Source organism: Pleurodeles waltl, chromosome 4_2, assembly GCF_031143425.1.
Source record: "Pleurodeles waltl isolate 20211129_DDA chromosome 4_2, aPleWal1.hap1.20221129, whole genome shotgun sequence".
Lineage (NCBI taxonomy): Eukaryota > Metazoa > Chordata > Amphibia > Caudata > Salamandridae > Pleurodeles > Pleurodeles waltl.
Window position 1 is genome coordinate 809489798 of NC_090443.1, and position 24547 is coordinate 809514344.

Sequence of the window (24547 nt, forward strand, 5' to 3'; positions counted from 1 at the left end):
CTACGCTTATGTATGTGTTCCAGCTTGTCCCAACACAACCTACTGTCTGCTGTCAAAATTGCCAATACATTCCCCCCGAATGACTCCCCTTAAGGTCAACCATGCAAGTGAAATAGAGGTGTCAGCTGAATCATTTATGGTGAGGTAAGTAGTTTTCGCCTGTGTGGCCTGTTTAACCACTTTAAGACTCTGCAGGAGGGCTTCCCTCAAACGCCATGGCCGAGGAGTACATCCCGCTAGAGGGAATACAAAGTCTAGAGATACCACAGTATGATCTGAGAACAAGCACAGCTCGATCTTTATGGAGGTATCAAGGGCCTGAAGCTCGTTAGTCCCTAGGAATTAGCCAAGCCTGGCAGAGATGTTGTGGGCATGGGAATAGAACAAATAATCTTAAATCAGAGTATGACCCTCCATCAACAAGTCTTGCAATCCCATCTCTTACAGTCATTGACCGCCTTCTTGGTACACAGTACAGTACAGTACACACGGCGCCCCCAAGCCTATGTGCTGAACGGTCCAGGTGGCTATGAAATACTAAACTGAGATCTCCCCAATCAGCACGAGTGTCTTGTGAGGACATAATATCTGCCACTGTTCTGGGAAGGAAACGTTCCTGACCATTGTTGGGAGCGTACAAAGAGCCTCAAACGTATGTGGTCTCCCACGTTACATCAAACGCTAGTAACCGGTCGTTAATCTCTGTAAGTTTAGCCCCAAACTTCTCCTGGAAAGAGTGGGACAGCAAAATGGTCACACCCGCCAACTTCGAGGCTGCTGAAGAGAAGAATTGTCAGTAGGCATGGGTCATAAGCCTATGCCAATTGCCCGGGAGAAAGCGGATCTCCTGTAGGAGGCATAGATCACCCTTGCCTGCTCTAAATTCGATATGATGGCTTGTCTTTTAATAGGGTTAAGCCCTTTCACATTAAGGGGATACAATCCTCAGTTTATCATGGGGAACATGCAGGAGTAGTAATCTCCCTTGTCTCCCACTATGTGCCAGGCTGTTGCTTTTGAGAGATAGAGAACCCTCTTGGTAGTCTCTGTGGTGGTGGAAACCTATAGTGTAATGCACCAGCATGATGTATGAGCCCCCCGGCCCCCAAAAAGAAAAAGAACAATGTCCCTGCTAATTCAAAACTGCTGGCCATAGCCAGTGATGTCCCAGTGAAAATGTGGGAACAGGCGTTTGTGACAAGGCTCAAGCCCTTCTTCATGCCATCTCGCCCCCACCTTCCCACCCCAGTACCCCTTCTCCCAGAGCCAGTTGAAGCAGAGAACCAGCAGCCTCAGTTTGTCTCTTGCCCATCGAGTCATCAGTTAGTGTCTCTAGCACCGCTGGTCTCTTAATCGCAATAGTTTCAAGATCAGGTCTTAATCCTTTAGATGGAGCTGTGCCTCTCTGCCATCTGGAGCGTTTCTTGGCCTTCCGTTCCTTGGGACTGAACCTGCAGCAGATGTCAATGCCATCCTCGATCTTAAGCACTCTGCCAGCTTCTTTCAATGACTGGAGCTGGTAAAGTTTCCCTTCCCAGCGGAGGATATTGCAAAACTGATGTTCCCTAGGAGTAAGTGATACCGTTGTCTCGGACATAGGTGGTAACTGGGCAGAAGTCTCACCTCTTTTGAGGCGTTATGGCTGCAAGGTCCTGGCAGAGCACCAGTGTGTGGGGCAGTACGTCTCTGGCCTTGCAAAGTACCTGCTCTATAAGTTGAAAATTGTGGACTCATACTGGAATGGCAGAAGGATGCAAGTTTTCTGGGTGCGGAAGACCTACTCTGTGCACCCTATCCAGCTGTATGTCCCAGTCTGGAGAGGTTTCCAAGATCTGGGCAAAGAGGGCTCTCACATGTGACGTTATGTTGTCTTCTGCTTTGGTTGGGCTTCTCTTATTCATTGGTTATTGCGTCTTGACCTGTTTTTCAGGTCTTCCATGTGTGCTTGTAGATCAATCTGCTGTTCCCTAAGATGATGACTTCCTGCTTAAGTTGCTCAATCTCTTCATCTCAGCTGTGTTGAACACCCTATCCCCTATCTCAGCCAGATCCTTGCAAACTCTCTTTAAGCCTTAGGAGAGGTCTTTTTTGACATTCTGAGAATCGTTCCATAAAGATGCAAACAGGGCTTCTAAGAAGGATCGAGTCATTGGGCCCTCAACATCTCCTTCTGACTGCAGGTCTAGGCTAGTGGAAGGGGGATGTTCTCCTGCTGAGCTCACCGTTTGTTTATCAGCACCTCCTTGAGGGATCAATATTTCTTTGCTTGCGCTGTCACCATGTCCTATCTCAGTGTTGAACAGTCCTCTTCACAGGAGGAATCACGGGGGTCACCCCATCAAAGTCCCAGCTTGGGGGGCTCACTCACCACCCAAATGCTGCCTGAAGAATCTGTCGGAGCAGCAGACCTCACCCCATCTCAGCCTGCAACGTCGCAGCGTGTAAGGGTGGCTCGCTCATGCCAATCTTCGGCTGCCCCGCAGGGATCAGAGTATTTGGATGCTGGGCGTTTCCCCCAGAGGGCCGCAGTCCAGTGGGTGACTGCTACAGGTACGAGGCACCCGAAATGCAGCTGTTTGGATGCCTGAGGCTGTGTGACTCAGGACTCTTCTATGCTAGTGCAACCGCCGCCAACTTAAAGTCCGCAAGGCGGTCCGGCAGCAACTCTGGTCTAGCTCTGTGTGGCCCTGCTACTGATTGATCCAGCAAGCCTCCTGGTGCTCAACAGGTCTCCGATCAGAAGCGGGGCGAGTGGGAGGGCATTAAGGGGCTCTTCCTGGCTGTAGACCAGGGGGATGTGACAGGGATAACCAGCGGCAGGGATAGATGGACAGTAAGACGCGACCTATCCGCCCACCATCATAGCCACAACTCCCTGGTAACACTATTAAAAGTGGAATCAGTCAAATAAAACTGGATTTACATTAGAAGTTCTTCAAAAGTGCCAAATTGAGCAACCAATCTTATGCTCAAACCCAATTGGTAAAGTTTGCAAAAGAACGTCCAACATTAAAATATTTGTCCTACTTTATCATATGAAATACAAAATTGTCATAAGTTACCTTGGCTCTTATTTCATAAATATGGAAGATGGCAGGAGATATGCTGGCCTTTGATGAGCAGACCAGATTTCACAATACCACCCATCAAGCAAGGGGATTCTGGAGAAGATTCACAATAGGCCACCAGTAGCCTATAAGAGAAATACATGACTTGAGTGAAGTCAAAATATAATTTGAGAGGGGATCAGTGGAAATCAAGAGTATGAGCAGAGATCCCCAACTTCAATGTAGGGATTAGACAAGGGGAGTGGATGAAAGTTCTCCTGAATCTTGTGAACACTAACATGGACCTCCAAAACAACTTTGCATTTAAAAAAACATCACATCGTTTTCATAAAAGGGGCATGCAATGCACCCATGCTAACAGTAGAGGTTAACTCAACAAAAGGAGTAGTTTTCCAAGTCACCAATTTAAGGTCACTGGTAGACATGTGTTTGTGTTTACAAGCCAACAGAAAAAACATAAGCTCAAGTCCTGAGCCAGATTGTGATTTAACTTGAGTAATTGCTGTTAATTTCTTTGGTCTCACTACTTGCCCACAAAGGGTCAGGAGCAGAATCAAAACTATAGTTGAAGTGATTTATGATCGATGGTGCCTGTGGGCATCATAAGCCTAAGGACAAGTTACCTACCTTTGATTAAGTCTCATCTGGTAGAGACTATATTTAGCTGCAGATTCCTTACATGTGAATTCTCCCCAGGCGTCAGACTAGATCCGGAAGATTTTTCGTGAGCAGTACCCCTGCGCACCAGTAGGTGGTGCTGATCAGCTCCACATCTGCCGTCGGCATCATCAACGGCGGAAATAACATTGTGGTACCTATATAGGCACAACCCAGGTGTGCAGACATCAGTTTCTTTTCACAACTTTCCACGCCAGAAGCGCAGAGCCATGAAGAACACAGACCACTGGTGTGTCAAAACTAGGGCCCTGAAATGGAAGTACCTTCCATAGAAATTCGATCACAGAGCGGGGAGGATGGGTGGTTCAGTAGGGAATCTGCAGCTAGATATAATCTCTACCACATAAGGCATTACCGAACGTAAGTAACTTGTCCAACTGAGAGACATCCAAACTGCAGACTCCTTACCTGTGAATAGATATCCAAGCAATACCATCCTCAGAGGTGGGTCTACGGACCAATTTCAAACAAGGAAATCCTGTAGGACCGAACAGGCAAAAAGCCCATCACGACAGACCTGACTGTCCAGGCAGTAGTGTTTGGTAAACATGTGCAGGGAGGCCCACACTGCTGCCTGGCAGATATCCAGGACTGGAACTCAGCATGCTAATGCAGTGGTCACGGCGTTGGTTCTAGTGCAATGAGCAGGAAAGCCTTCAGGAGCTTGCTTTTTGTCCAGTGCATAGCAGATCTTGATACAGAGCACAACTCAACAAGAGATGATTAGCTTCTGCACCGCCAACCTTTCTTCGCACCCGCATACCCCATGAAGAGTTTGTCATCCACCTGGAACTCACAGGAACTATCAAGGTAGAACGCCAATGCTTTTTTTGGGTCCAGGTAGTAGAGTCTTACCTCTTACTTAGAAGGATATGGGAGTGCGTTAAATGTAGTCAAAGTGATTGACTGGCCTACAAGAAAAGGCATGACCATTTTTGGCAGAAAAAAGGCCCTTCTGGGGCATGACACCACTTTGTCAGGATACATAGAGAGGTAGGGTGCTTACATGATAAGATCTGCAGATCACTCACTCTGCGGGCAGATGTAATTGCCACAATGAAGCCTGTTTTCAATGTGAGGAGCCTGAAGGGGCAATTGTGGAAGGGCTTGAGAGGAGCACACATCAAAAAGGAGACTTAAACCAGAATGGTTGATCAGGCAACCACAAGAAAGCAGAAATGGCAGATAAATAGCCCTTAAGAGTGCCCAAAGCAGATCCCTGTTCGACAAGGGAAAGAATGAAAAGTGAAACCTTAGAGAGAGGGGCCAAAAGGGGAATCAACAGACTGTCTGTGTACCATACCACAAATTTCTTCCGACAGGCGTATACCGTTTTGCTGGAGGGATGCATGGATGCCAAGATGATGTTACAGACTTAGGGAGGAAGGTGTAGGAAGTTGGCTCTGTATGCACTATTTCAAAGTAAGGAATAGTATGCACAGAGTCCAAGGTTTCCCCTTAGAGGTAAGATAGTGGCAAAAAGAGATAATACTAATGCTCTATTTTGTGGTAGTGTGGTCGAGCAGTAGGCTTATCAAAGGAGTAGTGTTAAGCATTTGTTGTACATACACACAGGCAATAAATGAGGAACACACACTCAGAGACAATTCCAGGCCAATAGGTTTTTGTATAGAAAAATATCTTTTCTTAGTTTATTTTAAGAACCACAGGTTCAGATTCTACATGTAATACTTTGCACGAAAGGTATTGCAGGTAAGTACTTTAGGAACTTTTAATAATCACAATAGCATATATACTTTTCAAATAAAACACATACAGCTATTTTAAAACTAGACAGTGCAATTTTCAACAGTTCCTGGGGGAGGTAAGTATTTGTTAGTTTTTGTAGGTAAGTAAACCACCTACGGGGTTCAAGTTTGGGTCCAAGGTGGCCCACAGTTGGGGGTTAGAGCAACCCCAAAGTTACCACACCAGCAGCTCAGGGCCGGTCTGGTGCAGAGTTCAAAGTGGTGCCCAAAACGCATAGGCTTCAATGGAGAAGGGGGTGCCCCGGTTCCAGTCTGCCAGCAGGTAAGTACCCGCGTCTTCGGAGGGCAGACCAGGGGGGTTTTGTAGGGCACTGGGGGGGGGGGGGGGGGGGGAGAAGAGGGAACACAAGTTAGCACAGAATGTACACCCTCAGCAGCACGGGGGCGGCCGGGTGCAAACACACGTCGGGTTTCCAATGTAAATCAATGGGAGACCAAGGGGTCTCTTCAGCGATGCAGGCAGGCAAGGGGGGGGGGCTCCTCGGGGTAGCCACCACCTGGGCAAGGGAGAGGGCCTCCTGGGGTTCACTCCTGCACTGGAGTTCCGATCCTTCAGGTCCTGGGGGCTGCGGGTGCAGGGTTTTTTTCCAGGTGTCGGGATCTGGGAGTCAGGCAGTCGCGGTCAGGGGGAGCCTCGGGATTCCCTCTGCAGGCGTCGCTGTGGGGGCTCAGGGGGGACAACTTTGGTTACTCACAGTCTCGGAGTCGCCGGAGGGTCCTCCCTGAAGTGTTGTTTCTCCACCAGTCGAGTCGGAGTCGCCGGGTGCAGGGTTGCAAGTCTCACGCTTCTGGTGGGAAACGCTGTTGCCTTTAAGTTGCTCCTTTGGAAACAAAGTTGCAGTCTTGGGTGAACAGGGCCGCTGTTCTCAGGAGTTTCTTGGTCCTTTTAGAGCAGGGCAGTCCTCTGAGGATTCAGAGGTCGCTGGTCCTGGGGAAAGCGTCGCTGGAGCAGTTTTCTTCCGAAGGGGGGAGACAGGCCGGTAGAGCTGGGGTCAAAGCAGTTGGTGTCTCCGTCTTCTCAGCAGGGTTTGTCAGCTTAGCAGTCCTCTTCTTAGGTTGCAGGAATCTGAGTTCCTAGGTTCAGGGAAGCCCTTAAATACTAAATTTAAGGGCGTGTTTAGGTCTGGGGGGTTAGTAGCCAATGGCTACTAGCCCTGAGGGTGGGTACACCCTCTTTGTGCCTCCTCCCAAGGGGAGGGGGTCACATTCCTATCCCTATTGGGGGAATCCTCCATCTGCAAGATGGAGGATTTCTAAAAGTTAGAGTCACCTCAGCTCAGGACACCTTAGGGGCTGTCCTGACTGGCCAGTGACGACTCCTTGTTATTCTCATTATTTCCTCCGGCCTTGCCGCCAAAAGTGGGGCCGTGGCCGGAGGGGACGGGCATCTCCACTAGCTGGAGTGCCCTGTGGTGCTGGAACAAAGGGGCTGAGCCTTTGAGGCTCACCGCCAGGTGTTACAGCTCCTGCCTGGGGAAGGTGATAGCATCTCCACCCAGTGCAGGCTTTGTTACTAGCCACAGAGTGACAAAGGCACTCTCCCCATGTGGCCAGCAACATGTCTCGAGTGTGGCAGGCTGCTAAAACCAGTCAGCCAACACGGGTAGTTGGTTAAGGTTTCAGGGGGCACCTCTAAGATGCCCTCTGGGGTGTATTTTACAATAAAATGTACACTGGCATCAGTGTGCATTTATTGTGCTGAGAAGTTTGATACCAAACTTCCCAGTTTTCAGTGTAGCCATTATGGTGCTGTGGAGTCCGTGTTTGACAGACTCCCAGACCATATACTCTTATGGCTACCCTGCACTTACAATGTCTAAGGTTTTGCTTAGACACTGTAGGGGCACAGTGCTCATGCACTGGTGCCCTCACCTATGGTATAGTGCACCCTGCCTTAGGGCTGTAAGGCCTGCTAGAGGGGTGACTTATCTATACTGCATAGGCAGTGTGAGGTTGGCATGGCACCCTGAGGGGAGTGCCATGTCGACTTAGTCATTTTGTCCTCACCAGCACACACAAGCTGGCAAGCAGTGTGTCTGTGCTGAGTGAGGGGTCTCCAGGGTGGCATAAGACATGCTGCAGCCCTTAGAGACCTTTCCTGGCATCAGGGCCCTTGGTACCAGGGGTACCAGTTACAAGGGACTTACCTGGGTGCCAGGGTGTGCCAATTGTGTAAACAAAGGTACAGGTTAGGGAAAGAACACTGGTACTGGGGCCTGGTTAGCAGGCCTCAGCACACTTTCAAATCAAAACATAGCATCAGCAAAGGCAAAAAGTCAGGGGGTAACCATGCCAAGGAGGCATTTCCTTACAGAAGGGCAAAAGCTGTAAAATGCCGCTGCTCAATCTCCATGCAAGAAGGTTGAGAGTGGACAGGCTAGTGTGAAGAACCCTCCCCTCCTGCTGCGAGAGAAGATCTTATCGGAGGGGCAGTCTGATCAGAGGATCAATAGACATGCTCAATAGTTTGGGATACCAGGCTCTCCGTGCCCAGTCTGGAGCCACAAGGATTGCTTGGGCTCAGTCATTCCTGATCTTCTTGAGAACTCTGGGCAGGAGTAGTATGGGTGGAAACGCATATAGGAGGCCTGAATTCCACTCCAGACAAAAAGCGTTTCTGAGTGAGAGCCGTCTTAGACTGCACTTCTCAGTGGAGGCAAATAGAGCTAACGAACCTCACTGCTGAAGGAGATCTTGCGCTCCCTCCGGGTGGAGATGCCAGTCGTGATCTGCTAGGCATCTTCAGCTCAGTTTGTCTGCTCTGGTGTTCAGAGAACAAACCAGGTGCTGAACCACCAGGGATATGCCCTGCTGTTCCAGCCATGTCCAGAGGCGCAGAGTCTATTGACAAAGGTTTCACAACTCCCCCAACCCTGTTTGTTGCAGTACCACATGGCGGTGCTGTTGTCAATGAACACCTGCACTAGCCTTCACTTGATGGAGGGTAGAAAGCCTTTCAATGCCAGTCGGATCGCCCAGAGGTCGGGCAGATTGATGTGGAGTCCGGATTCCGGCACAGAACAGTCCTCTGATCACCACCACTCCCAGATGGCCGCTCCATCCCAGTACTGATGAATCTGTCACTACTGTCAGGTACGGTTAAGGAAGGGAGAGGGATCTGCCCTTGACCCTATTGTGGTTCGCTAACCACCACTGCAGATCTTTCTCTGTTACCTTTGACATCTGGACCACGTCAGAGAGATTCTCCTGATGCTTCGTCCACTGGAACTTCAGATCCCACTGCAGAGCCCGCATATGCCATTTGGCATATGTTATCAGCAGGATGCAGGAGGCCATGAGTCCCAACAGCCTCAGAGTCAGTATCACCAAAATCCAGGACAGAGGTTGGAACGCCAGTATCATAGCCCGAATATCCTGGACTATCCACTAGTGAGACTAAGTCCGAAACTGCAACATGTCCAGTAAAGCTCAAATGAAAGGGAGCGTCTGAGAGGGAGTCAGGTGTGCCTTCAGCATGTTTAAAATGAAACCCAGTGAATGCAGGAGGTTCACCATAGTCTAGAGGTCGGAGACAACAGCCTGGGATGGGCTCACCTTCAACAGTTAGTCATCAAGGTAGGGAAAGACTGACACCCCTGATCCCCGCAGATGAGCTATAACCACAGCCATCACCTTGGTGAACATCTGAGGAATGCTGGTAAGGTCAAAGGGATGCACAGTGAACAAAAAAAGTGCTTGTGGTTTACTATGAACTTCAGGTAAAATCTATGACCAGGCAGTAAAGGGAAGTGGAAATAAGAGTCCAGCAATTCCAACACTATCATCCAGTCTCCTGGGTCCAGGGCAGACAAGACCTGAGCCAATGTGAGCATTTTGAACTTCTTCTTGAGGAAGAGATTGAGGACTCATAGCTCTAAAATAGGGTGAAGGCTTGTTCTTTTTGGGAACCAGAAAGTAGCAAGAATACCAACCACAGCCTACTCCTGGCACAGGAACCCTCTCTATGGCTTCCTTGGCCAAGAGAACAGTGACTTCCTCGTGGAGAAGGGACAGATGATCCTCCTTCCTCCAGTCATGAGATGGCGGCATAGAGAGCGGGGTAGTCTCGAAAGGGAGGGAGTAGCCCTTTCAGATCTGCAAAACCCACCTGTCCGAAGTTATCGACTGGCAGGGGGGCAGGTGATGGAAAATCCTGCTGCCAACTGGGTGCCCATGGTGGTAAAGAGGCAGACTAGAAGGGTTTAAAGGCTGCTGCAGATGGAGGGAGAGGAGCGGGGTGGACCGACCAGACAGCTGGCCACCTGACCCATGAGGTCAGTGGGTATTGCACCCTCATACACACAGAGGCTGGGCAAAACATGCAACACTGTGGCTGGCCGAGAACTGGTGCAGTTGGAAGCCCCTTCTGTAGCTACAGAAGGAGTGAAAGGCCTATTGGAGGGCTCAAGGGACCGCTTGGCACAAGGACATGGCTGCAGCCTGAGAATCCTTGAGGCATTCTAGCGCTGAACCTGCCTTGTCGCCAAAGAGGCTGGTGGTATCGAAGGACATGTCCATAAGGGAAGCTTGGACATCCCTCGGAAAGCCAGGCGTCCTCAGCCAGGCATGGCTCCTCAGGGCCATTGCTGTGGAAACTGCTCTGCCTGGCGAGTTGGTTGTGTCTAATTCACGACGATTTGTGAACTTAGCTAGATTTCTTCCATTGGCAACAGCCTGAGAGAGAGTACAGCCCAGACCACCTCCGGGACCTGTGGCAGCACTTGTGCAACTGAATAATAGCCCAAAAGGCATGTGGTGTTCACAGATTGCAATGCCATACTGGCAGGAGAAAACATCTTCTTTCCGAATTAGTCCAGCCCCTTGGATTTCCTATCCCGGGGGAGAGGTGGGGAACGTGCCGGGAGAAGCAGTGGTTTGGGCCACCAAGCTCTCAGGGGTGGGGTGTTGGGTGAGGAAGGTTGGGTCCCTAGGTGTGGGGTGATGGCGGACCCTTGTAGGCAAGTGCCACTTTTTGACACAGTCAACCCCACTTTTTGACAAAGTGCATTGGTTTCCTGCTAATCAGGTCCCCAGTGCCAGATCTCTTTCCCTAAAACTGTAGAATTGTTCCCCAATTAGCATTTTATTTGGTTCCTGTGTAAGTCCCTAGTAAATGGTACCCCAGATATATAGGGCATGGGTACCAAAAAGGGTCCCCAAGGGCTCCAGCATGTACTGTGTCACCCTCAGGGACCTCTCACCTAGCTCATGCAGACTGCCATTTCAGGCTGCGTGGCAATGTGCTCTCTAAAAGTGTAAACATGAAATGGTACACAGCCTGTGTGAAATGTCCCCTAAACACTGTATGTAATACTTTTAAGTCACCTCTAAAGCAGGTCTTGCAGCCCTAAGGCAGGGCGCATTATATTACAGTGTGGTCATATTTGCATATCGTCAGCGTATGATATAATTTTTGCCCCAAGGGCTTTCACAAGCTGGGCCAAAGGAGTAAAATACATATTAAATAAGGTAGGACTTAAAGCCGGGCCATGGGGAACTCGTACTGATAATTCAAATGGTTTAGAAGCAAAAAGCAGGATCCAAATTTGTTAACTTCGACCTGCAAAAAAGGAAGCAAGTCCAACCCAAGGCTAGTCCTGTTACACCAAAGAGCTTGGAGATGCGCAAGGAGTCTTGAGTGGGGAACTTTGTCAAAGGCGGTCGACAAATCTAACATTACCAGCATCGCTTTTATCCTCCCCATCTAAAATGCTTTTGATATATATCGCAACCTCCACCAGCGCAGTCTCTGTGGGTAAAAAAGGGCCTGGAGCCTGACTGGCTACGGTGGAGTAGATTACTGACTTCCAAGTAGCCTTATAGCTGATGTTTCACATGCTTTTCTAGGATCTTAGAAAATGTTGGATGCAGTGGAGTAGGCCTATAGTTTAAAGGAGTGCTGGGATCTGCTGAAGATTTTAAGGTTTTTAGATTTTTAATTAGAGGCAAAATCTTTGCTTGCTTCCAGGAGGAAGGTACCACCACAGTTGCTAATGATATCTTAAGCACCCTAGAGGAATGACGATAGAAGTCCCCTCTGCTAATAATTTAGGTGGGCCTGGATCAGAGGGTGAGCTCGATTTCAATGTGCACAATGTTTGCAGCAACCTCGCCAACATTATCAGCTCTAAGCTAGACTGAGCCACATTAGCTGGATGGATCTATTTGGCCAGTAGTTTGTCAAGTGTTTCTGCATCTGCTCTTATTCCAGTCATCGTGAAGAATAAACCTGAACTGAATAAAAAAAAAAAACTAGGATCCAATTCACTCACTGTATCCACAAGACAAGCATTACTTATTTAGATGTTCATCTTGAACTCAGGTCATTTGGATTCTCTGCCACAGTATTTAAAAAGCTAACTGACCGGAACAACATGCTATTATTCAGCAGTTTTCATCCGCCATCACTGAAGTAGTGCTTGCCTTTTCCACAATTCATACGTGTCAAACAGATTTTTATATGTAGGTAAAACAGAGAGGTGTATTATGATACACATTATGGAGCACAAGAGCATGATTAGAAGCAAAAATAGAAACTCGTCTCTTGTAGCACACTGGAATGCCCATAACATTGCTCAATTACTATTCACAGTGTTGGAAAGTATTTTGATTAACCTGGAGACCAATATTCAGAAACGGCTATCACAATGTGAAACGTAGTGGATCAAGAGGTTGAACAGACTCATTCCCACAGGCCTGAATGATAAATTAGAAATTATGTGTTTTTGGGTAATTGTGGTCAAGGGTTAGTACATGTTCAGTGTCATTTAATACAACACAGGTTTAGGTAGCTTAAACAGATCTACACCTGCACATATCCTGTAACAGGTAGGGCCAATGTGCTTCACATTCTGTGCTTACACCATGTATATTGATTCATTATCTTCAGTAGCAATCTCCCAATAGATACAATGTATTGTGTAAATCTTGGACTTTTATATTCATTATTATCAGTATATGCTCAGAGGTGTGGAATTCCTATAACCCGACGCCCAGGACATATTGTTTGAGGTCAAGGACAACGAGATTTCATGTTTACTTTGTCCTTAGGACAAGTAGGTCCAACTCCCTGCAACACAAACCCTTTTGGCAGCCAGTTTGTGAAATGCAAATATGTACAGAAGCTTAAAGGCAAGATGGAGGAATCTTTGTTTTCAAAATAAAATGTTCACAAAAACATGTAGCTAGGAAAAAATGTTTTGCTAAACTACTGTGAAATGTTTGGTACCATTTCTTTGAAGCATCATTTAGTAAAATCTATGTATGCTAGCATTTCCCAAAAATATTCATAATGGAAAATCAGCTTAACCAGTTTCAACAAGAATATGGGAAACATAAAAATAAACCAGTATTGGCAAAGCCAATAGGTACAACACTGGTGGTCAGTCTTTTAGTTTTGTCAGTGAGTGTCTGTTTTTAACATGGATTTTGTAAAACTTTATAAGCTGTCGCACCTTCACCATTGTAACAAACATTGGCAAAGAGCAAAAATATTATTTGGTCTCAAAAAGCACACATTAACACAGTAGTTCCTGGCACTGAACAAAATTACTTTGTGTGCCGATATGCTCCTTGTGAATGAGCAGATTGCGATCACTAACAATGAACCCAGCCAGCACATGGACAGAGAGAATTTTAATAAAAACAAAAGGTCTTGGTTAACGCCAGGCCTACTTAGGGGCCCAATTCATACAGAAAGTCACAAAGGTGCATCCATGACATGTCTTTGCATTAGTGTAGGTTAACATATTCCATTAACTCACAAGAATTTGCAGATGTAGACCAGAAATTGTAATCCTAGAAAATTTGTGAACTGTATTTTACCACAGACAAAAATGCATGGGTAGATTTACTCATGTGAAAACCTGTTGAGCATTTACAAGTTCATCTTCCCTCCATCCACTTTTTTTCCAACTTCAGATGAAGCTTTAATCTGCCCTTGCCAGGATAAATTTCCAAACATACAAGTTAGTAAGTTCACAGAGAATCAAAAAGGCATTCCAACCTTGCAGCTATTGCTTACCGCTACCTTAAACCAGAGGTTGTAGATCTGCGGAAAAGTGGAAAAATGAGGAAACTGCTAGTATTAAAGCCCTGCTATAGTATTAGCCCTGGCATAATCTGAGAGGCTTTTATCAGAGCTCTTATATAATGACATAGCTGTCATTATTTGTCGCTGCACTACCCGGCAGCAAAGGGACAAGTAGGTTATTTTTTTTCTACAGGACAAGAAGATTTATGAAGCAACTTGTCCCATGCACAAGTAGATATTTTAGTAAATTCCACACCCCTGAATGCTGATGTCGTCATGAATCTGAGTGTTGTGTTTGTAAGCATGTTTATTATGTGCCCATTGTTCAGGTCAATAAGAGCATAGTACGCACTTTAGTCATGTGGCCCTTTTTGTCTCCTTCATCATGCATTTTAGTTTCACTTTGGGTTGTTTGACTCGTTTGGTACGAGGCCTTTGCGTGGAACAAGCACTGTTTATTTATTTTCTTATTTTTATTTTTCACCAGTCGTTTTCTGCACCTGTTGTAAGTTCCATAATTGACAGATTGCCGTTTTGAAGCAGTCTGTCAACTATTTTCCTTCATGTGGGTGTGCCTATCATGTGGGTTGCTCGTTTCTCATATTCCCAGCATTCTTCCTGGGACACACATTTCCTTTGATGGAGCAGTGTTTGCACATGAGGGTTTTGCCGTTCTTCTTGATCTGCCGGTAACATTCACACTGTTTTTTCACTGCATGTCTGTATTTTACATTTTTATTTCCATTTGGAATGGTTTGTCACAACCTGTGCATCGCGTTTGGTCTTTGGTTCTCACATTTTTTTGGAACACCAGGCTGTTGCTTTTAGGTATTTCTCATATAGTTTTTATGGTCAAGGTGAGGGGAGTTATCTTTGGGCTTTTTCTGTTTGGCATTTGATTAATCTTCGAGATCTGTTTTTCACGTTGCAAGTGCCGCGTATTCACCACCTGAGAGGCAACATTCGAATGACTTGCATTTCTTTTTAGATTGCCGGGCAGTTTACTGCAGAGGGATACTTCGGAAGTGGGGTACTTTGCTCTGTCACTATGTTTCAGTTTTTCACACTGCTCACCTGAGCACTTGCGTTTTTGGAGTGATGACTGACACATGCTACTTGTTGCTAGAATGGGTTTATAACGAATGGCAAGTGCTTGTCCATAATAGTGCTATTTAGGGTGCGTTTTTTTGCAGCGCCTCCTCATGTCACAATTTCGCTTCCTGAATTTGAGTGGGGGAGGGGAGCCTATAAAGCATGGGCACATGTGTTGTTTGGGAGACCTTCAGGTTTGCTGACTTCTTATTATGTCTGTTATTGAATCTGCAATGCTTTTCATTTATTCTTTTTGATTGGTTCAATTTGCGATTCACAGTTGCCGCTGATTAAGGGTATGTTCACCTGAAATGCATTGGGTCTTGTTTTGCAACCATGAAAAATTATTTGAAGTTCGAAATGTCAGCTTAATGTAGTTTTTAAGTGTGGTACTCGTACAATATGACTGACCTACAAGCAGTTATATTCTTTTGGACTACTACAACTCTTGTCTCAAATTGTTGTTGCCTTATGTTTATAAGTTGCTGATCATTTGATTAAGTTTTGATTGCTTTTGTTTACTCTGAAGCCTGTTTTGGCATCAGCTCTGCGTGCTGAACCTAGTACATCTTATTGTTCCAGTCCATTCTAAGTTGTTTCACGATCTTAGGCAGGGCTTGTTTCAGCACTGCACGCTAAGTTTTTTTTTCAATGCTTTAGTAAGAATAATAGATTTGTTAACACTGTGTAACTCGTGTGCACTGCGACCACTGTCAGATAAGATAAACCCCTTTGCCAGGTCAAATCCTTCCTTTTTAACATTAGTAAGCCACCCCTGAGGAAGGCAGGCAGGGTGCTTAATAGTAGAAAGAAGGGCATGTTCCTTTTTGTGCTTCACATGTCCTGACAGCGAAAACATGGAACTGTAAGTTTGGCTATAGCAAGGCCATTAGTCCCATTGGCGAACATGGAGTTTCACTAGCCACCACACTAACTGCTAATGTCCACTTGGGACCATCAAAGATAATAATCGAAGGTATCAAATTAATCGTTACATTGAATCAGACTCACTGCCAAGATAGGATTTAAGTTTTTTTTCCTTTTAACCAGAAAGGTGAATTTACAAAGTCACCACTTTGTTGCTGAAAACTTCAGTAGCTTTTCCTATTTATCTGCGGTAGTTGTCATAGAGTGGCACCTGGACCTGCACTGAACTCCTCCTGCTGCAACATGGACATCAAGACCTGAGGCCGGAGACGATCCCTGAAGTTTGCAGACCGTAGGGTGGCCACAGGAAAACTCACCGCACCTCTTCAGCATCTCAGAATCCGTCACTCCTTTAAAACGGTCTAACCAAGAAGTGGGCCTGATGCTGGGGATGAAGTACACGGAGTACATTTCTGTTGTTTTCGTGTCTAACCTCGTGTCGGAATTTTATTGTATCTCTTACTCATTAACTGTTTTGGTACTTGTTCCTTTAATGCCTGACTGTTCTGTGCCACAGGTACCCAGGACTGAGATAAAGGTTTTTGTAGAGAACCTAACTGGAACTGGTAGAGATTGTGACATAATTGCATGGTGAGGCCACATGTCATAATAATCCACTTTCCACCATAGTCCAAGTCTAATTAAATACTCCTCAATGAGTTGGTATTTCCTTGTTTGCAAACATTGTTGGTGAGCTACCGTTTGAGTAACTATGAATCTCAACAATTACTACTACGCCAACCAATCTCTACCACTTGCTAATCTCTTTGCAAAGTCAAGACTGTACTATAACCCAGATGAATGACCTACAACGTGGAGAAAATGGAGTAATGCAACAGTCTCATCAGAAGTCTTTCTCGCTATTACAATCCGTTATAACATCCCAATGTTGCAAATGTTTCCATTCAACCTTTTTAGAGCAACTTCCACCTCCAACACCATAAAGGCTGTTTCACTCTTTACAACAAGTCTCACTAATACTTCTCAACCCAATATTCAAATTAGTTGATTGCCTTTTCCCAAATATCTACTTTGCACAAGACAAATTTTCACTGACCAGCTGGCATCCCCAACAGACATACGCTCCTCACCCACTCTAGTACCCTCTTCCTTTTGAGCTTCTTTGCGACTCAAGGTATTAAAACATCCATTCTTCCAAAATGTTGATTGCATTTCTCCTTAAGTCTTTCACAACATCTTGATCCATGGTTGACTTGCCTTGCATAAAGTGAATCATAAAAATACACTGGACCCTAATGTAAAATGTTTACTGTAACTGATGTAATCATTTGGTAAATTCTCCCACACCATTCACTCTCTGAATCTGAAGTTTTAGGTTACCCACTACGAAATTCCTATGTAGCCTCTTAAGACCACTTCATACAGCGGTAAATACAGTAGCAGTATATGAAAAAGCCAATAACATTACTTACGTGACTCCAGGGTGCAGGTTGTACTTCTTTTTTGCAAATCGAGTTTGCTGTGCGAAGAAGTCATAACGTTCAGATTTCTTCCACATGTAATAAAATGCAACACATTCTCCAACAGATCTCGTTCGGACCTATAAAAATAAAAACATGGTAGAAAAAGCTATGTGCACATAATTTACACTGGTGTGCTTACTACAAAAAAGTTTATGACTTTTGTTATGAGGAAGCGTATCACTATTTCTTAGTGTCTTAAGAAGTCTATCAGCTGATGTTGGATAGTTCTAGTTTCTGAAACATTTGTCACACTCTGGCTGCAGCTCTTGGTATTGGAGCTAGAATATAAAATGTGGGCTTCACTTTTCCAATTAAAAAAAAATAAAAATCTTTGCTGATAGATTAAACAATTTCGCCAAATTCAACAATTCCAATTTCCACTCTCCAATAGACATACTGTCGGGCTTATTAAACTTTTGACTGCTGTGAAGCCACTGACAAAGCTTTCTTTTTGCCTTGCCATACGTGGGCTCTTTGTCCTCTTTAGGAAGTTGTATTTTCATTTTTGTCCTCACTAAAACTGAGATTTTACCTATTTTCACTGGGTCACATAACTATGCCTTAACATTCAGGGTGTCCCTCTATGTCAACTTTTACATCAGTCTATAACTTGCTAGCATCAAGGCCAACTATTTAAAAGGACAAGTTACTTATCTTCTGTAACGCCTTATTGGATAGAGATTATATCTAGCTGCTTTACCTTTGAATAGATACCTTTGAGTTCTCCATCTGATAGAGACTACTAGCTGCAGATTTCTTACCGCTGAATAGGTACCCAAGCAATGGTACAGACAGAAACAAGGGGTCGCCATGGGGGCTAAATTTTCACCTTCTTTTGCCAACTTATATATGGGACACTATGAACATCACCACATGTGGACCAAAGGCCCACCAGAGCTCACGCAGTACATCCTGTATTGGGGTCGGTACATTGATGATGTCCTACTTTTTTGGTCAGGCGATTCCATTTCTTTAGATTTGTTTATCAAGTATCTAAATGCTAATCACTATAAAAAATACACTTTACCAGCTATTCTAGTTCAGTGAGTGTTGACTTTCTAGACTTGACACTGTACGCCGAAGGAAATCACATTTGTTCAAAGCTATTCAGAAAGTCAACAGCTTCAAATTAAATTTTACATGCCAGCAGTGCACACCCATATTCCCAAATCAAAGCTATCCCCTTTGGGGAAGCTAGGAGGATCAGACGCAATTGCCAAGAAGACCTAGAATTTTCCAAACAGTTGAAATCACTAGAGTATCGTTTTCTAAACAGAGGCTACTCCAAGAAATTGCTGAGCAACACACGTGAAAGGATTTCAAAGATCAATAGAGCATCCCTATTTTACAAGAAACCATGCAAACAGGCTGATAAAAAGAAGGCCCCAGCTTTCATAACAACGTATACCTGTGCCAGTGCAGAAGTATTTAAGATTCTTAAGAACAACTGGCACATATTATTATCAGATGAGCCGCTTAAGAAAGGTCTCAAAAACAGGCCAGACATGATCCATCGCAGGGGCCGTACTTTGAGGGAGCAATTGTGTCAGTTTTCTACCAATGGTCATGAATGACAGCCCATTACCCTCCCCACCATTGGGTTTTTAAAAATGTTTTCATTACAGTGTGTGCGAATTTGCCTTGGACAAAACGAAGAATTTCTGTTATAACACAAATATGACACATACCATCAAACAATTCATGAATTGTAACACCAAGTTCACTGTATACTGCATTATCTGTATATGTAAAAAAGTCTATGTCGGTAGTACCATCAGACCGTTTAAAGAAAGACTACAAGAATCTATCCGGGCGATCAAAATCAATAACAATGACTACCCCTTTGCAGTTCATTATAATTTAGAACACCCATTCCAAGAGAGACTAGGCATACAGACACATGGCATTGCCACTCTGGGTAAGTGTCCAAGGGGAGGCAACAAAACTCTCCGGCTGAGACAACTTGAGAGTAGATGGATAATTAGATTACGCACAGTGGAGGAGGGTCTTAATTCTGACAAAGACCTACATGTTTTTCTGTAGTCCATCTACCATTAACCAGTGAATTGGGTCCAGAATTGTCACCTTTATGATGATATTTGTCACATGTATGATTTGGGATTTTTTACCAAAACAATGTGTCACGCGCCATACCTGGTGACATCCAAATACTGTTATTCATGTCCCAGTTCTATCTGTTTTTATAGATGTGACTGTTTTTGAGCTTTATTCCAGTAACCATGAAATAAGACTGTTCAATTTGTATATCTTATGTAACCGTGTCTTCTTGTTTAAACATGATTGTTCTCATCTTTCCTAGCAATCTTGACAACGAGTTTCGAATGCATATATGTTAACTTGTGCATTTGCATGCTCTTTGGGGCATATGTTCTTTCTTTCTTGATATGTTGCTTTACTGTACATTTGCACGACATTGTCTCCATGCTTGTTCCCACATGCACCATCTCTTTACTTATATTTTCACTTTTGGTTCCACCCTTGCAAGAGGGTGGACACCACAATTGGACGTGTTGAGTCCGTTTTCCATGTCTAGCCTTTCGAACTTAAAAAGCAGCTGTGCACCGGCGCGCGTTTTAGATGCGACGCCGCTCACAGACTGACTAAACATCAGGCCTCATGAAGGTAAGAGGGCTCTTGCCTATACTTTTTCCAGACCCCTTTTGGAGACACGCTTTTATAATTACAGCGGTCTCCATGGACATGGTGAGTCAGCACATGAACGTACAAGCGGCTGGGTGCTTGTTTTTCCTGTGGTTTTCACTTGTCCTTGTGGTTATCGCGTATTCGCGCTGCATCAATTTTTCGTAGAGCACTAAGTTCCAAATCATAGTGTGGCAATGGCTTTTAGCCTTATAGAGCAGGCCGTTTCTTTCTCTTTTTCTCTGTTCGCCTTACTTAATTAATTATACAATATCCTTCTCATTTTTTATACACACTTGTGTTATATGGTCTTTCTTGCTTATATGACATCTATCTGCATGATAGCTGGAGCTGGCAGTGCAATTGCATGTTATTTGTTTTTCATGGCCAGCTGTAGTATCGATAACAGGGCAACATAAATTATTTTTAAGGGAGATGGTTAACACCTGTCCCTCTCGCTATGAGCAAGTAGAATAACTTTTTGACATCATTAAATTGTTCCCGACTTTGAAAATTTACTTTTAGAGCCATGTTCATCAATTATTCAGTATCACCCTCTTGGCATGGCTCTTTTTCCTTTTCTCCTTTTGTCTTATTTTCTCTTTTATATTTCAGACTTACCATGGTCTTTGGACTCTCCTATAATTCATGCTAAGATATATATATTTTTTATCATCATTGAGAATTGGAGCCTTTTAATACATCTGAAAACGTCCATAATTTTGGAGGTATGTCTGTTTTCCCTCTTTTTCGTACATACATTTGTGCCTTGATTCTGGACACAATTTGTTTGCACATACTACTATATCTCCACACATAATGCGGGTGACCTCTGCTAATTTTTGGGCACCAACTATGGTATCTCTTTTCTGGTTTTATGCAATTTTTACGGCTTTCTGTCTATTTACATATTTGTCCTCACACTTGCACTGGCATTCTTATTGCCAACACAACATGTTTTTACTATCACTGGAATGTTTTTACCTTTTACGGGCAGTATAGTAGGGCATGTTTCTTTTCGTGGCACATCTATAGCACACTATTAACTTGCAGTACCGGGCCTCTCTTTTTAACTCACAATAATTGGGTTTATCTCCAGCTCACAATAGAATTTAATCTTTTATTATTTTTTTATTTTATCAACAATTTTTGTGACTGACGCATTCCATCTGTATATGTTCACAGCCTTGAAAAAGTCAATTTTGATGAAACACGTGTCGGCTGTTTCCTTTCATTCATGAGAACTGTATTGGGTATCAGACATCATGCCTAGTGTGTTTTACTGCATCAGGTGACTTGTTTCCTGAGACACCACAGAGGAATAAATGGATTTCACTACGATCCTGCGATGTGCCGTGGTTTTTCTTCTTTTCAGGTACCCAAGCAATACAATCCCCTGAGGTGGGTCCAAACCAAGTTCTCCCCAGGCGTCAGACTGGATCCGTAAGATTTTCGTGAGCAGTACCCCTGTGCGTCAATAGGTGGCACTGATCAGCTCTGCATCCGGCATCATCCATGCCAGCAATGGCGTCGCAGTCCCTACATAGGTGCCAACCAGGCCCCCAGACATCAGTTTCTTTGCATGACTTTCCACACCAGAAGTACAGAGCCATGAAGAACACGGACTACTGGTATGTCAAAACTAAGGCCCTGAAAGGGGAGTCCCTGCTCCTTGAAGGAGGGAGGATGGGTGGGTCAGTAGGCAATCTGTAGCTACATACAGTCTCTACCAGATGAGGCATTAACAAAGGTAAGTAACTTCTCCATCTGATCGAGACTTCTAGCTGCAGATTTCTTACCGCTGAATAGGTACCCATGCAATACCATCCCCTGAGGTGGGTTTGCAAACCAAGTTCAAAGAAAGTCCTGCAGGACCGAACAGGCAAAGTGTCCGTCCCTATGAACCTGACTGTCCAGGCAGTAGTGTTTGGGCAGAGATGCCCATGTCACAGTCTGACAGATCTCCAGGACTGGAACACCACGTACTAATGCAGTGGTCACAGCTTTAGCTCGGGTATAATGAGTGTGCAAACCCTCAGGAGGTTGCTTTAGGCCAGAGCGTAGCAGATGTTAATGCAAAGCATTACCCATCTGGGGATGGTTCGCTTCTGCACTGCCTGGTCTTTCTTCACAACCACATACCCTACAAAGAGTTGTACCCACCCAGAACTCTTTTTACGATCAAGGTAGAGCGCCAATGCTCTTTTTGGGTCCAGGTGGTGTAGTCTTTCCTCTTCCTAAGAAGGAAGTGGGGGTGCATAAAAAGTGGGCAAGATGATGGGTTTGCCTACATGAAAGGGCATGACCACTTTCTGCAGAAAAAAGGCCCTTCTGCGAAGCACCACTTTGTCAGGATATATAGAAGTAGGGTGGTTTAGATGGTAAGGCCTGCAACTCACTCACTCTGCGGGCAGATGTAAATGCCACAAGGAAGGCAGTTTTCAATGTGAGAAGCATGAGGGGACAATTGTGGAGGGGCTCGAAAGGAGTGCACATCAAGAAAGTCAGAACCAAATTCAGATCCCAGTAGGGTGTAATGAATGGACATATGAGACCCTTGAGGAACCTATGTACAACAGGAGACTCAAACAAGGTAGGGTTGATCAGGCAACCGCAGAAAAAAGCAGAAATAGCAGACACATCTCTAAAGAGTGGTCAAATCAGAGCCGTGCTGGGCAAGGGAAAAAATGAATAGGACCTCAGAAAGAGGGGCAGAAAGGGGATCAACTGACTGGTCTCTGAACCATGCCATAAATTTCTTCCAACAACAGTCGTATACCATTTTGGTGGAGGGGCGTCTGGCTTCCAAGATTACGTTACAAACTTTGGGCAGAAAGTCAAAAGCTGTCAGCTGCCGCCGCTCAATCTCCAAGCAAGAAGACGGAGAGCAGACATTGGGTGAAGAAATCTCCCCTACTGCTGCGACCGAAGATCCTCCTGAAGGAGTTAGTAAGATGAGGTTTTTGATACCAAACCCCACAGGTTTCAGTGAAGTCATTATGTAGCTGGGGAACTTGTAATAACGAGTGTCCAATGCATTCCTTAATTTGGCTTCCCTGTTCACTTGCAATATCCAGTAATCGAACTATACATCACAGGGGCATATCTGCTCATGCATAAATGCCCTCACATCAAATATAATGCACCCTGCCTTGGGGCTCCAAGGCCTGCTGTAGGGATGAATTACATTCATTTGGGAGCTGTGAGCTGGGCATGGCACACAAGAGGTATTTCATGTTGTGTTTTCATCCTGGCTTGCACCAGGATAAGAAGTCTGCAATGAAAGCTGGGTGCAACTTGATTTAAGGAGGTCCATGGGGGTGGTAAAATGCATGTCCAACGCTCACATCCAGTCTCTTGAATCCAGGGCAGGCAAGACCTGACTCAACGTGAGCATCTTGAACTTCTTCTAAAGATAGAGATTGAGGACTGGTAGGTCTAGGATAGGGCGAAGGCCCTTATCCTTCCTGGGAATCAGAAACCTACTTCTTGCACTTGAACCCTATGGCTCCTTTGGCCCGGAGAGACATAACCTCCTCACAGAGAAGGGACAAATTAATCCTCAGCCTCCGCAAGGCCCAAGGACCTGGCCGTAGCATGAGAATTCTTGAAGTGCATTAGTGCGAGGCTACCTTGTTTCTGAAAAGACGGGTGCCATAGAAGGACATGTACATCAAAGAAGCCTGGACATTCCACGAAAAGCCAGACAACCTCAGCCAAGCATGGTGCCTCTTGCCCACTGTAGTTGAAACCGCTCTGCCTAGCGAGTTGGTTTGGTCAAGTCTGGAACGAATTGTGAACTTTGCTGCATCTCTCCCGTCGGCAACAGCCTAAGAGAGTACAGCCCGGGCCTCCTTCAGGACCTGTGGAAGCACAACGGTATTCCACAGCATGTGGGAACAATGGCCCTAAAGGCAGTGCTCACTGGCCACAATGCAAGGCTGGCGGAAGAAAACATCTTCTTCCCAAATGAATGCAAACTCTTGGATTCCGAATCCCGGTAAGCAGCAGGGATCGCTCTTTGGGAGGTAAAGGCTTGGGACCACCAAGCTCTCAGGGGTGGGATGTTGCATCAGGAAACTTGGGTCACCAGTTGCGGGGTGATGGCGGTGAACAATCATCCTGTTCACAGGAGCCCCTGTGCTGGGTTTGGACCAATACCAAGTAGGAGGTCAGTGAGGACATCGATGAATGGGAGCAGGGGTTCTGAGGTGGAAGCTCCTGGTTGCAGCACCTGTCGGGAGATTAGTCTTGATGGCCACCAAGAGCAGTTGGAAGTCCAGGACCTCAGCTGCCCTCCTCACCTCCACTGCATAAAAAGCTCCCTCCTCCGTAGCCATGGTAGGGAAAGAAAGCATGCCAGTATCTGAAGATGTGTCCAGTCCACTTGCTTCACTAAAATCCATATGCCAGTCCATTACAGTCTCATAGGGCTGGTATTCTAAAGGGTCAAGAAGCACCTCTCATTCTTCCCCAAAGCCTAGCCCCATGAAATAGGGCTCAGGATCCGAATGAGGGGGCAAAGCCCCTGCCAGAGTTGGCGTTGGGGGCGATGCCCATTTGGCTCCGTGTTGGAGATGACAATGGGGATGGTGTCGCCTGGAGCATTGGCATCAGGACCAGCGCCAGGGAAGGTTGAGGTGGCAGGACCGGTGATGGTCCAGATCCAGGACTGGGTCCCTGGGATCCCATCAATGCCAAGGCTGAAGCTGCTGGTGCGGAACCTGATGGGGCCCTCTCTGACTCAGCCAGGGCCAAAGGCGCACCAGTGGAGTTGCATTGCCCACAAATGAGGCTCCTGGCCTTATAGAACTCTTTGATTTAAGAAGGGGTCAC

General features: G+C 45.5%; 1 protein-coding gene across 7 annotated transcripts in view; it reads right to left on the bottom strand.

Annotated features, from left to right (window-relative positions):
* The window catches only part of MIER1 (MIER1 transcriptional regulator), a 346656-nt gene that overhangs the window by 58396 nt on the left and 263713 nt on the right, over positions 1-24547 (bottom strand). For all 7 annotated transcript variants that reach the window (XM_069232476.1, XM_069232475.1, XM_069232479.1 and 4 more), the window contains one exon: positions 17000-17127. In XM_069232476.1, coding sequence (XP_069088577.1) covers positions 17000-17127 — 128 coding nt within the window. The remainder of the gene's footprint in view (positions 1-16999; positions 17128-24547) is intronic.